The following is a 14385-nucleotide window of genomic DNA, read 5'->3' as shown; positions in this document are numbered from 1 at the left end:
TCGTGCGAAGAGGCCGATGGGAAATGGAGTTCTCTGTAAAAAGCGCTCAATTTAGCTCCTGAGAGCACTGGGGAGCCAGAGAAGGGTATGGAGCAGGAGGAGACACATTTGTATTCCCCAGCGGCTAAGTGGAGTTGTGCGGGCTCTAAGGCTTATATAGTTTTGCCAGACTTTCGGTATTAAAGTGATTATTTAGAGTGACAAAAGGACATCCAGCAAGTTAGATGGGAAGAACCAGTTGTCTTTTCTTGAGGTGTATTGTTGAAAAACAAAACTAAACCGAGAAAATATGAAAACCTCGCGAGCTTTATTCAACAACTTATGAATTAGGCAGCTTCACATCTAGTAAATAGGAGGGAGTTTATAGGAGTTGTACAAAACGCAGGGGTTTTATGAAAGGAGGCAAGGAAGTTATTAACAAAAGAAAAGGAAGAATTGTTTCAGGCCAGGTCACCTTCTTTTGGGGGGAAGGTGAGAATCTATCTTGTAGAATACTTCTACCTTTGTAGGTGGGAGTTGGGGGTGGGAGTGGGGAGTGTAGAAATGGAGAGGTCCCACACGACAGATTACCTCACTGGTGCTGACCAGGAAATTCCAAACTGGCCGATTAAGATTACCTTCCTGGGGAAGGACAAAATTGCAACTAGGTCAGATATTAAAATCTAGGTTCGGTATCATGGGGCTTCTTTGGTTGCTCAGCTCTTAAAGAATCTGCCAGCAATGCAGGAGACCTGGGTTCGATCCCTGGGTTGGGAAGATCCCCTGGAGAAGGGAAAGGCTGCCTACTCCAGCATTCTGGCTTAGAGAATTCCACAGACTGTATAGTCCATGGGGTCGCAAAGAGTCGGACATCACTGAGCGACTTTCACTAATGTGTTGGTATCATGGGGTTTAGCACAAGTGGCACATTTGGGGGTCTCTGGTTTTCTTTTTTAACACTATCTTTAGACATTTCCCCAAATATTCATAAAAATGCTCCTGTGTTGCAACCTGGTTTTCCTGGTTTGCCAAAAACATTATGACCCTCCACAACTGAGCGCACACAGGCGCACCTGCTAGTGAGGAGCACTGAAAATTGTTACCTTAGTTTCTCCTGTGTCTGCCCTCTGTCTCTCCCTAACTCTGTCTCCTCTTTCTCCCCCCTCAGCCTCCCCTTTTCTGTCGCTCAGTTCCTCCAGTTATCTCAGGCAAAGATAATGGTAGAAATGACTTCTGAGGAGTGATAGTATTCCGGAAGGATGTCAGCAAGTGACCCTGTCACTGTGGCTTTCCCTTTCCTCCTGTGTATGAAGTTATGAAGTTGCTTAGTCGTGTCTGACTCTTTGCGACCCCATGGACTGTAGCCTACCAGGCTCCTCAGTCCATGGAATTTTCCAGACAAGAGTACTGGAGTGGGTTGCCATTTCCTTCTCCAGGGGATCTTCCCAACCCAGGGATCGAACCCAGGTCTCTCGCACTGCGGGAAGACGCTTTACCCTCTGAGCCTTTTCTGGGGAACTTGAATACTGTTCTGGTCTCTCAGTTATGAGTCCTGGCTCCACAGTCCTGTAGGCATCGCCATCCCAGCCCCTGTCTCTCTGCTTCCCTCATCACAGCCCCTGATCCTCTGATCTGTCACTCTGCTGAAGTGCTGGGAGCCCCCTGAGGGCAGGACCCAGGACAGCCTTGGTCGCTGCTGTTTCCCTGGCATCAACCAGCAAAGGGCCGGGCACAAAGTGGGCGCTGAGCAAAGATTTAAGTGACTAGCTAAGGATCATGCATTGGAGAAGGAAATGGCAACCCACTCCAGTGTTCTTGCCTGGAGAATCCCAGGGATGGGGGAGCCTGGTGGGCTGCTGGCTCTGGGGTCGCACAGAGTCGGACACGACTGAAGCGACTTAACAGCAGCAGCAGCAGCAGCAGCAGCAGCAAGGATCCCGTCTGTGAAGGCACAGGTGACACCTGGCCCTGTGGTGTCCCCCTTTGTGGCGTCCCCTCCAGGTGGATGCATTCCCACTCCAGAACGCACGACTTGACAAATGGATGGAGGGCTGGATTTCAGTTTGTCCCTCTGGCCCCTCAGCCAAGCGCCCGGGTGCGGCGCAGTCGGGCAGCGACTCCTCGGTCCGCGGGCGTAAAGGAGTTTTCGGATTCTCTCTGGCACAGGGAGCCGCCCGCTCGGGGGAGGGAGCACCCTGCCGGTCTCCTAGGTCCGGGAGCGCTGGGCTCCTCCCCCTCGGTGCCCACACCTGGTGGTGGGGCGTGCCTCAGTTTCCTCCACCTCGGCCCCTCCCCTTTTTTCTTTTCTTCCTCTTTGGGTAGCTGGTGGCAGCGCGTCGAGCACTCCCGGAACTGAAGCCCGGCGCCGGACGATCGGGAGGCGGGGGCCACGTCAGCGGGGCGGCGGGGGGCTAGGCGGGCCGACCGGCTGAGCCATGCGGCGGGGTGCGCTCCTGGCGGGCGCCCTGGCAGTATATATCGCGTACCTGGTGCTGGGCGCGCTGCTGGTAGCCCGGCTGGAGGGGCCGCACGAGGCTCGCCTCCGAGCCGAGCTGCGGATGCTGCGCCAGCAGCTGCTGCGGCGCAGCCCGTGTGTGGCCGCCCCCGCCCTGGACGCCTTCGTGGAGCGGGTGCTGGCGGCCGGACGACTGGGGCGCGCCGCGCTCGCCAATGCCTCCGGGTCTGCCAATGCCTCGGACCCCGCCTGGGACTTCGCCTCGGCTCTCTTCTTCGCCAGCACGCTGGTCACCACCGTGGGTACGTGAGCGCCGCCCTGAGCCCCCGGCCCACGAGGACCCGAGACCCCCCGCTCCCCCTCGCCTCCCTAGGGACCCCAGAGCCACCACGAAATACCCCGATCCCAGCAGATCAGTCTCAACTCTGAACCCAGGATGCCCTCAAAACCCCTTGATGAGAACCAGGGACCCACACTTGTGGGATCCTCCACCTTGGGGAGTCCCCATCCAGACCTTTCCTCCCAGTAGGAAGTCCCACAGTTCTCTTGGGGTCCGGGGCCATCCTCAAAGTACCTTCGGGCAAGCATCTAGGGCTCCCTTTCTCTGCCTTAACTACCTTGGAGACCTGGGTCTAGTCCCCTCTAGGCCTAGAACAATCCTCAGAGACCTCCTTTGAGAACCCAGGGCCCTCTGCCTGAGACCCTCTCCCCATTAGCCACCCAGGACCTCAGCCCTTCTCTCTGGCTCAGACCTCCATCCCCTCCAACATTGTCTGCTGATTCTGCAAATACATCCTTCTGGGATGTGTCCTTCCAGAAGCCTTACCCCAGTCTCCTCCTGGCCCTGGTGGCCCAGTGAGGACCCTGAATCTCCAGACCCTCTCCAGGCACCATCACTAAAGACCTTACTGCCAGTAGAGATCCCTCAGCAAAGACCCAGGGAATCCATCTCAGACTTCCACCCCTCTGGACCTAGACCACTCCCCAGCAAGGGCCCCTGCCCTCCTCCTGACCACTGTCATACTTCCCTGCAGGTAGCCCTGACTCTAGACACAAGACCCCTCTTCACATCCCACTCCTTCTTGGCATCTCCTTTGTATTGGGGGAGCCCTCAATGCAGGGCTTTCCTTCCATTAGGGACACCCCTGCAATTCTGCAGCTCTCAGCTGTGGAAGTGTGGGAGAGAACTTGAGCGCCTTCCAGGAAGAACCACTGACTTTCTAACCAGAAGGTCCTCACCCAGGACTTCCACTCCTCCAGTCCCAAGACAGCTCCAGCAAAAACCCCTAGTGTTTTTCAGACCAGGGACTTCCCACGGGGGCCTCTATTTATTTATTTTGACCTCTCCACTCAGCATGTGGGATTTAACCTGTGCCCTCTGCAGTGGAAGCTCAGAGTCCTAACCACTGGACGACCAGGGAATTCTATAGGGGCCTCTTTGAATGTGACAACCTTAGCTGAGACTGTCACCAATCTCTGGTCCCTGATACTCCTTATAAGAGCCCCAGAATACCTGGGACCCCAACGCTGGTCACACATGCTATCCTTGAGACAAGAATCCACCCACCCCCCAACCAGGGTACCAGCCCAGGGACTCTACTCTCCGAACCTGCTGCCCCTGCCCCTGGACTCCCCCTGTCCACCATGAATTTCTCAAGAAAGGGAACCTCCTTGGGACCTGGGACCCCTTTAGTCTCCTCCAGACCCACAGCTGGGACCTTTTGCCCCAACTCTGTCCCAGCCTGGTTTGGACTCTCCCTCCATCAAGGATGCTCCAGGCTCTTTGTACCCCAGAACCCTCCCCACTATTCACTCAAGACCATTACCGCTTTCTACCCTGGACACTCTGAGCCAGGACATGAGACACACGCCCCCTCCCATCATCCCCTTAGCATTGTCTCCCCCCATCATGTTGGCTCAGGCATCCTTGGGCTCAGAAGCCCCCTCTACCTGAGAACCACCCCCTCCTAATCCCATTTGTAATCCCACTGGTGCCTGTTCCCCTTCTTCCTCTGGACCCAGGACCCCAGCCCCAAACCAGGATCTGTTTCAAACCAGGACACTGGCCTCTGATTTCAGATTACTAACTGGACCCCACAGATCCCCTTCTCTGGACTTCTACAGCCTCAAGTAGGACCAACACACCTCACCCCTCAGCCCTACCTGGGAAATCCCTCACCTCAGTGCTCCTCAGACCTGGAAAATCCCTTTGTTTGTCAGTCTCTGCTGGTCCTCCCACAACCCCTCCCCAGCCCACAAACTTCCTCTTTGCCTCTTTGCTAAGATTTGGCTTCCCAGGAGACTCAAGTGGTAAAGCATTTGCTTACCAATCCAGGAGACTGAGGAGATACAGGTTCGATCCCAGGGTTGGGAAGATCCCCTGGAGAAGGAAATAGCAACCCACTCCAGTATTCTTGCCTGGAAAATTCCATGGACAGAGAAGCCTAGAGAGCTACAACTGTCCATGGGGTCGCAAAGAGTTGGACATGGCTTAGCAATTGAGCATCCTAGGATTTGGACTGGGGAGGGGTCTGGGGCTCAGCTAGCCCACACACCTAACTCCCCATCCCTGCTGACAATGGCCTTTGCCATTTGTCACCGGGAGGGCCTTTTGTCACTGTCAAGTGGACCAGCAAACCCGGCCACAGCAGCTGGGCTGGATCTCACAGACGCTGGCCACTTGCTGGCTGGGCCTGCCCAACCTGCTTCGGGGCTTCACTCTCCCTGTCTCCTCCTAGATCCTGCCTTCTGAGAAGTCATCCCAGGCAGGATAGGTGAAGAAGCCAAACTCAAGGCAGGCACAGGTTCAGATTCCTGTTCAGCCACTGCTGATCTCTAGTCCTCTGTGTCCTCCGTCATCTGCAAAATGGGGATAATCACATTCCCTACTTCACAGGAATAGGAAGACCTGGTAGAAGACTTAACCACGCCACGTATGGACTTTAACTCACTCATCACAATAAGCCTTGTGAGCCAGGTGCTGTTTGTGGTCCTGTTTCTTAGCAATAGAATCTGAGGCCCAGAGAGGTTGGACAACTTGCCCAAGGCCACACAGCTAGGAAGTGTAGAGTGCAGGTTTGAACCAAGGCTGTCAGGCCTCGGAGTCCCATGCTCTTTTTTTAAATAAAAAAAATGTTTTTTTAAGTTTTGGATGCACTGGGTCTTTGTTGTGGTACATGGTCTTTCTCTAGTTGCAGCACACAGGCTTCTCTTGTGGCACTAGACCGTCTCTAGTTATGAAGCACGGGCTCTAGAGCACACAGGCTCAGTAGTTGTGGCACGTGAGGTGTGTTGCCCTGTGGCTGGTGGGATCTTAGTTCCCCAACCAGGGATCGAACCCAAGTCCCCTGCATTGGAAGATGGAGTCTTAAATCACTGGACCACTAAGGAATTCCCCAGAGTCCCATGCTCTTAACCAGTGCACCACACTACTTCTTAGGCTACCATGAATGATGAAGGGTGATACACGAATATTGTAAAAAAATGTCTGACATTCCTTAAAAATGGTAAGTTATTGCAATAGGGGAGAGAGATTGACCTCAATTCAGAGTATGGCAAAGATAGCTGGAGGTTTAGAGCTGAGAGCAGAAGGAGGGGACTAGTGGATGGAAAAGTACTAAGAGGCGACATGGATGCTAAGGGGATTCTTGCTAAATCGGCTTAATAGGATTCTTGTTAAAGACTGCCAAGGACTTCAGTACAAGTGGTGGATAATGAGAAATTTGATCAGATGTCAAGTGTGGGGGATTCTCCCTAAATAAACTTAGTGGCATTGTTGCGTCCAACTCTTTGCGATCCCATGGACTGTAGCCTGTCAGGCTCCTCTGTCCATGGAATTCTCCAGGCACAAATACTGCAGTGGGTAGCCATTCCCTTCACCGGGGGATCTTCCTGACCCAGAGATTGAACGTACATCGCCCACATTGCAGACAGATTCTTAACTTAGGATTCCTGCTGAAACCGGGCTTAGTCATGAAGAGAACTCAGAGGGGCCTGACTCAAGCTTGGTCAAGCAGGAAGGCTGTGTCCATGAGACATGCCAGTAATAATAACTGAGCTTGACAGAGCCTCATTTATCATTAGTGCTGTTGGCAAAGCCGGGAGCCCTGAATATATCTAGAGAAATGAAAACCCGACAACATTCAGAGAGGCCTCTCCCACAACGTTCCTGGGCTTGTCACAGGCCCTAGTCTTCTGAGAAAGATCTGAGGCCTGGAGCTGGTTCAGGCAGCCTTACTGCAGTTGAGGCCAGGGCTGGAGGAGTCGGCCCACTTGGAACTGGGAATGCGGAGAGGGAGCAAGCATCACAGTCTTGCTGACTCTTTCCATGACTATGCTAGGTGCCCTGTCCCAACCTGTACTCAAGGAAGGGATCATTTATGAGACCATTTTCAAGTACTCTGAGGAAACAGGCTCAGAGAGAAGTCACTTGGCCAATATCACACAGGGACCAAGTAACAAAGCTTTGGACTCAACTCTTGGAAGTAGCAAGTTGAGGCTCATAGCCCACATTCTACTCTTCTTTCTTTCTTTTTTAAATATTCACTAGTTTTTCAAAAATATTTGTTTATCTATTTGGCTGCCCCGGGTCAAAGTTGGGGTACGAGGGATCTTCGATCTTCTTTGCAGCATGCAAACTCCTGGTTGTGGCATATGGAATCTAGTTCCCTGACCAAGCATCAAACCCCAGCCCTCTGCATTTGGAGTCCAGAGTCTTAGTTCCTGGACCACCAGGGAAGCCCCGCCCTCCCCGCCTCCAACTCTATTCTAACTCTGATTTTTTCTGTTTATAAGAATTTCATGTCATTTGCAAACCTGTCCTTTCAGCCAGGCTGCTAGAGTTTCTCCATCAAAATCCTTGTATTAATGAAGCTTGGAGCCATAAGTGATAAACCTCAAATAACAGTTGCTTAAATACAATGGGAATTTATTTCTTGCTCACATTCAAGGGAGTCAGTCCAAGACCAGATTGGTGCTGCATGGTCAGAGACCTTCAGGTTCCAATATAACTCTCAGGCCAGGCGCGGTTTCTATTCCCAAGTTCATCTCATGGTCCCAGATGGCTGCTCAGCTCCAGCCTTCCTATCTGTGATCCAGTCAGCAGGAGGAGGGAGTAAAGAAGGGAGATAGGCGTCTCCCTATCTTTAAGGACACTTTCTGAAGTTACTTGCTTCTTTTATCTATATCTCCTTGGCCATAAATTATTCCAGACCACATCTAGCTGCACTGGAAGAGGGAATGTCTTTATTCCTGGTAGCCATGTATCCAACAAGATCTAGAGGATCCTTTATTTTTCCCTAGTTTTTTTTTTTTTTTTTTAACTGGGGCGAAATACACATAAAATTTACTATCTTAACCATTTTTAAGTGTACAGTTCAGTGGTATTAGGTATATTCATACTGTTGTACAACCAGTGCCAGCACCCATTTCCAGAACTCTTCTTTTAATATTTATTTATGTATTTAGGCTGCATCAGGTCTTTGTTGTGGTGTAGGGGCTTCTCTTTAGTTGTGGAACACAGACTTAGTTGCCCTGAGGCATGTGGGATCTTAGTCCCTCAGCGGGACCAGGGGTTGAACCCACATCCCCTGCATTGGAAGGTGGATTCTTAACCACTGGACCCCCAGGGAAGTTGCCAGAACTCTTTGGATCTTGCAAAACTGAATCTATACCCTTGTATATGCTAATTCCACACTTGCCCTTTCCTCGACTCCTGGCAACCATTGTTCTACTTTCTGTCTCTGTGATTTGTTTAATGTTTATTTTATTATTTTAAAAAATTAATTCATTTATTTGGCTGTAACCAGATCTTAGTTGTGGCACACATGATCTTCGGTCTTCGTTGCTGCCTGCAGAATCTTTAGTTGCGACATGCGGGATCTAGTTCCCTGACCAGGGATCAAATCCAGGCCCCCTGGATTGGGAGCACACTGAGTTTTAGACAGTGGACCACCAGGGAAGTCCCCTGTCTCTATGATTTTGACTACACTAAGTGCCACATATAAATGGAATTGCAGAGGCTTTGTCTTTTTGCAACTGGCTTCTTTCACTTAGCATAATATCCTCGATTCATCCATGTTGTAGCATGTATCAGAATTTCCTTCCTTCAAAGGCTGAATAATATCGCATTGTTTGCACTTACATTTTGTTGATTCATTCACCCATTGGTGGCCACAAGGGTTGTTTCCACCTTCTGACTATTGTGAAGAATGCTGCTATGAACATGGCTGTGCAGGTATCTCTTGAGCCCCTGCTTTCGATTCCTTTGACTATATAAAAGCCAGGGGGAGACTTCCCTGTGGTCCAGTGGCTAAGACTCCACGCTTTCAATGCAGGGGGCCCGGGTTCAATTTCTGGTCAGGGAATTAGATCCCACGTGCTTCAATTAAGAAGACCTGGCTCGGTCAAATAAATAAATACTTTTTTGTTGTTGTTTTTAAAAAAAGTCAGAGTCAGGGGATCCTTTTGTGTGGAAGATGGGCTCAGGGGAAAGCTGCTCGTATGGGCAATGCTTTCACACTTTCTTATGGACCACAAGGCTGGATCTGTGGTCTTTTGGGCAAGACATTTTACTGTCAACATGAATCAGACCCCTTACCACCCCAGTCATATCTCTGACCCTTTGGTCTGATTTATTTGGGAAATTACGCATTGCCAAAGTGAGCCAGTTTCACCAACACCTGAATTCCCTTTTGTCGTATTTCTGTTTGCAGAACTCACACCCATACTGACCTTCCTCCAAGAGCACGGTGGGGCTTGTCACACCCATTTAAAAATTGTTTTATTTCTGGCTGCCCTGGGTTTTCATTGCTGCCCGTGGGTTTCCTTTAGTTGAGGAGAGTGGGGGCTACTCTCTAGTTGCAGTGTGTGGGCTTCTCATTGTGGAACACTGGCTCTAGGGCATGTGGGCGCCAGCAGTTGCGCAGAGGCTTAGTTGCCTTGCAGCATGGGGGATCTTCCCGGACCCCTGAGAGAACCTGCACCCCCTGCAGGGCGCGCGCTGCCCTGTTGGATTGTGTGGTGTCCGTGGGTTACCAGACAAAGCACTTTGACCTGAGATGGAGCCACAAGAGGGCCTTGAGCAGGGGAGGGACATGACCTGACTCCCGAGTTCACAGGGTCCCTCTGGCTGCATGGGGGGAGAAGGGAGACCAGGGAGGAGGCTGCCGGTAGACAGGACCAGGAGGAAGCCTTGGGGTGGAGTGAGGGGGAAAGTGGGTAGGTTTGGGCTCTGTGCAAAAGTTGAGACAACAGAGTGGATGTGAGTGACAAGGGAGCGGAGGATGACACCAGGCTCTCAGCCTGAGCCGTGGGGAGGGTGGAGGTGCCATCACCGGAGATAAGAGAGTCTGGGAGGGGTGGCTTTGAGGCTGAAATTAGTCTTCAGTTTAGGGCAATCACAGACTCCAGAGTGGATGCTGAGTGGGCCGAAGGATTTCCCCCTGACTCCCGCAGGCTATGGGTACACGACGCCACTGACCGACGGGGGCAAGGCCTTCTCCATCGCCTTTGCGCTCCTGGGCGTCCCAGTCACCATGCTGCTGCTGACCGCCTCAGCCCAGCGCCTGTCGCTACTGCTCACCCACACGCCCCTGTCCTGGGTGAGCCAGCGCTGGGGCTGCACCCCCCGGAAGGCAGCCCGCTGGCACCTGGCCATCCTGCTGGGGGTCACGGTGACCGTCTGCTTCCTGGTGCCAGCCGCCATCTTTGCCCACCTTGAGGAGGCCTGGAGCTTCCTGGATGCCTTCTACTTCTGCTTCATCTCTCTGTCCACCATCGGCCTGGGTGATTACGTTCCGGGAGAGGCCCCCGGCCAGCCCTACCGGGCCGTCTACAAGTTGTTAGTCACAGGTGAGTGGGGTTAGGCTGGCTGGGGACTGAGGGCTGGTGTGAGGGTAACCTGGCCCCATGGGACATTGAGAATCACAGCCCCATCCTGGGGGATCCCGTAGCCCCATGGCCATGATGTGGGCGGTCTGGGTCCACTCATTGCCTCTCCGCCATCTCTGCAGTCTACCTCTTCCTGGGCCTGGTCGCCATGGTGCTCTTGGTGCAGACTTTCCGCCGTGTGTCTGACCTTCATGGCCTCACAGAGCTCATCCTGCTGCCCACTCCGTGCCCCACCAGCTTCGCGGAGGAAGATGACCGGGTGGACATCCTGAGCCCCGAGCCCGAGCCACACCAGCAGCTCACCGCCGGCTCACACGTGGACTACGCCTCCATCCCCAGGTAGCTGGGGCAAGTGTCAGGTCAGCTGCAGACCAGGCCTGCGGCTGAGGGGCCCTCGGGACTGGAACCGATGGACTAGCCTGTCTACAAGCACACCCTGGTGTTCCTGAGGCCCTGCCTCCACTGTCTGCCCTTTGACCGGCCTGAGCACCGCCCTGATCCAGGAAGCAGCACTACCTTGTTTCCCCTGCCCCTCCTCCCGCCTCCCCGCACACTCTGCGTCCCTGACTTTCTCACCGACTCTGTATTTCTCAGTCTTTGCCTCATGCCATCTGCCTCTCTCACCCGAGTAGCCACTCATCACTTGCTGATTCTCCCAGGCTCTGGGCTCAGACCTCATTTCAGGTGCTAGATTGATCACTTCACCTCGGGCCAGTGACTGGCCCCCTCTGAGCCTTGATTCACCTCTTGGGTCAAGTGGGAAGAATATATTCCCTCATTCAAAACTCCCTCCTCTGTGCCAATCCGTGCTGGGCAGCGCTGGGGCCACCACAGTGTTCCAGATGCTCTGGGCCCTGCTCTCATGGGGCTCGCTGTCCTGTCTCTCATACAGTGACAGTTCATAACAGGCAGGACTTCATTAGTGGGGGCAGGGGAAGGTGCAGGGTGGTCAGGGCTGGGGTAGAGGAAGCACAGGGAATGTACCCAATCCAGCCGGGAAGGTCAGGGAGGGCTTCCTGGAGGAAGGGGCAACTGCACTCAGACCTGAAATCTGAAGAGTAGTCAGTCTGGGGAAGAAGGTGTACCTGACTCATTTTCCTCCAGTGTGTCCAGGGAGCTAGACATATTTGGATATGCCTGGGGTAGGCCTGTATAATAGAGTCTTCCAGGAAGCTGAGATGGAATTCTAGCCCAGTATGGAAGGTACTGCTTTTAGTGAGACACCATCGTAACAGCTGTTCCTGTTTACCAAGAACTAATTACATTATGTCCCCTGGGCTCTGGAGCCAGCTTGTGTCTGTTAGTTGCTCAGTTGTGTCCGATTCTTTGCGACCCCATGGACTGTAGCCCACCAGGCTCTTCTGTCCATGGGATTCTCCAGGCAAGGATATTGGAGTGGGTTGCCATGCCCTTCTCCAGCTGGAGCCAGCCTGTCTGGGCTCAAATCCCAACTCAGCGGTGTCCTGCCTGTGTCTTTCGGTGGTCATTTTGCCCCTATTTCCTCGGTTTCTTCATCAGTAAAATGGCAATAATGATAGTTCAAAAGATGGTTTCACAGAGCCTGCCATGTTATTCTGGGATGATCTCTTTGGCTAGGCCCTGTTCTGGGTACTTTACACATGAGGAAGATAATGTAGTATTATCATTGGATGTGGGCACATTGTAAGTGTCCTTAAATGACCATCTTGGGAACTTGGCTTCTTTCTTGAGGGCACTAGAGAGCCATGGAAGGGATCTGAGCAGGAGAGGGCCATGGTTAGATTTGGGCTTTTGCTGCTGTGTGTTTGTGGGGTGGCGGGGGGCAGGCTGGGTGCCCAGGGGAGGCTGGGGCAGGAGTGAAGCAGGAGACAGTGGGACTGGGTGAGGCTGAGGGAAGGGGAGGAGGGGGCAAGTCAAGGTATGCTCAGAAGGCCAGGTGGACGGGCCATAAGGCTTACAGACTTGGGAGGGACAAGGCCAGGGGAAGGTCCGACAATGCTCAGCTGCCCCCGAGGTCGGGGACCTGCGAGAAAACAAATTTGTAGGGAGATGTTGAGGCTTGTTTGGAATGGTGGCTGTGAAGGGCTAAAGGGACACCCAGGAGAAGGAAGCAGGAAGTCACAGGACCCTCGGAGCAAGGACTTAGGGGGTGGTTGAGGCTGCAGACAGATGAGGAAACCAAGACTATGAAGGTGGGTATTGACAGCCCTGGGTGGGAATGAAGAGAAGACCAGCCTTGAGAAATCAGCCATAGCGTATATATCAGTAAGGAAGGATTTGGGTTGCAAGTATCACAATCCTGACTGGCACTGACTGAAGCAGTGAGATGGTTGTATATTGTATATCACCCAAGTTGGAGAGATCTCTGGGTATGACACAGTTCACAACTCCAACAGGGTCTTGTGTTCCTTGATTCCCTGTCTCTCTGCTCTATTACCCTCAGCTGAAGGCTTGGCTCCCACATGGGCTCTCCTCATGGCCACAAAGTGGCTGCCACAGGTCCAGGCATCACAAAAAGACATGTTAATTTTTAGTGCAAGAAGAGGGAAAGGGGTGTATCTTCCCATGGTGCCTCTTTGGAAAGAAGGAAACCTTTTCCCAGTGTCTCCCAGCAGACTTCCTCTTCCAAATCATTGACCAAAATTGGCTCCTGAGTCAATCATCGGCCAGAGTGATCATGGCATCACTATGATTAGCTTGAATTCCTCAGGATTCCCCCTGCCACCAGGGACTGAGGCTGGGGCTGAGGTTTTAGTTTGCAGGCTGGGAAATACTTGAACAAAACTGGGCTTATATTAGAAAGGCAGAAAGTTGGGAGAATGGGAGCTATCAACAAACTAGTCAGCCAGGATGATGATGTATAATTATGCAGGTAGGGACCTGCATAAGGGTTGCCTGGATGGCAGGGTGGAAACAACTTGGAGCTGAAGTTCAGGGCTGAATATGCCCAAAGGGGATTTCTTTTTCTTTTGTTTTCAGGGGGGACTTCTTTTTCTAATTAACATAGTCCCATATGATGAGCAATGACCCCTCAACCAAAGAGAAGAACTTACAAAAGAGGCAGAAAGGAAGTTCAAGAGAGGAGTAGGAAAACCAGGAGAGTGGGAAATATTGGTGAGAGTTGAGAGACTTTTAAAAAGGGAAAAGTCAACGCTGTCAAATGATGCTAAGAAGTCACACAAAATCATTTTAATAACACGAGAGAGAACACTTATATAGGATTTACTACCTGCCAGGCACTGTTCCAAGCTCTTGATACACCAGAATTTATTTTATGCTCTCAGCAACTCTGTAAGTCATGTACATTCTCCATATTGCAGATGAAGACAGGAGGCCCAGAGAGGTTAAACAACTTATCCAAGATCACACAGGAAGTGCAAGACGGAGATTTAGATGAGGATTTTTGGTTTTTTGGTCACCTTGCCACATGCAGGCTCAGAAATATCCACTATCTAGTTCTTTCTCAGTCTCCCAGCCTTCCTGGCTCCTCAGCACAGTTGTTGACCCTGCTGCTAAAGTCAGTAGCTGGGTGAGAGGCAGTTGCTTGAGGGAGGAAGGTGCCTGTGTGATCTGGCTTCTGCTCCCCACCACTTCTCCTTCCAGATTCCTTCTTCTAAAAGAAACCAGGCCCTGCTCATTTCAGATACTTAAAAAAAAAAAAAAAAAAAAAGTGCACACTTAAAAATGGAAAAAGTAGAAGAATATTCAATAGAAATAAGTCTTTCTCCTGTATGTGGGCTGTGATGACAGATTTTCTCAGGTCTCCTAGGCATGTACCAGCAATATACCTGTGTGTATACATGTGTCATTAATTGTTTTCTTTCACTTTGCAAAAGTGGTACTGAATGGTGGGGTAGTTACAATCACAGACTCTGGAGGCAAAGTCCCTGGGTATAAATCTGAACTCTGTCATTCCCAAGTCTGTGGTTTGGGGCCACTCATTTCACCTTCCTGTGCTGTTCGCCAATCCGTGAAGTGGTATAACAGCACCTACCTCATGGACTTGTTGGAGAATTAAGCAATATCTGTAAATCTCTTAGAACAGTGTCTGGTGCTCAATAAAATATTGGCTCATTTCTGTA

The 14385-nt window shown here is 51.7% G+C and overlaps 1 protein-coding gene across 1 annotated transcript; it reads left to right on the top strand.

Moving 5' to 3' along the window:
- Nucleotides 1-2394: 2394 nt before the first annotated feature.
- On the top strand, nucleotides 2395-14385 carry KCNK6 (potassium two pore domain channel subfamily K member 6). Its single transcript, XM_027515937.1, has 3 exons — nucleotides 2395-2736; nucleotides 9890-10285; nucleotides 10447-14385. The coding sequence occupies exons 1-3, from the start codon at nucleotides 2415-2417 to the stop codon at nucleotides 10665-10667; spliced, it is 939 nt and encodes a 312-aa protein (XP_027371738.1). The 5' UTR covers nucleotides 2395-2414; the 3' UTR covers nucleotides 10668-14385.

Source organism: Bos indicus x Bos taurus, chromosome 18 (genome assembly GCF_003369695.1).
Source record: "Bos indicus x Bos taurus breed Angus x Brahman F1 hybrid chromosome 18, Bos_hybrid_MaternalHap_v2.0, whole genome shotgun sequence".
NCBI classification, from domain to species: domain Eukaryota; kingdom Metazoa; phylum Chordata; class Mammalia; order Artiodactyla; family Bovidae; genus Bos; species Bos indicus x Bos taurus.
This window is presented reverse-complemented; position numbering and strand designations above follow the sequence as displayed.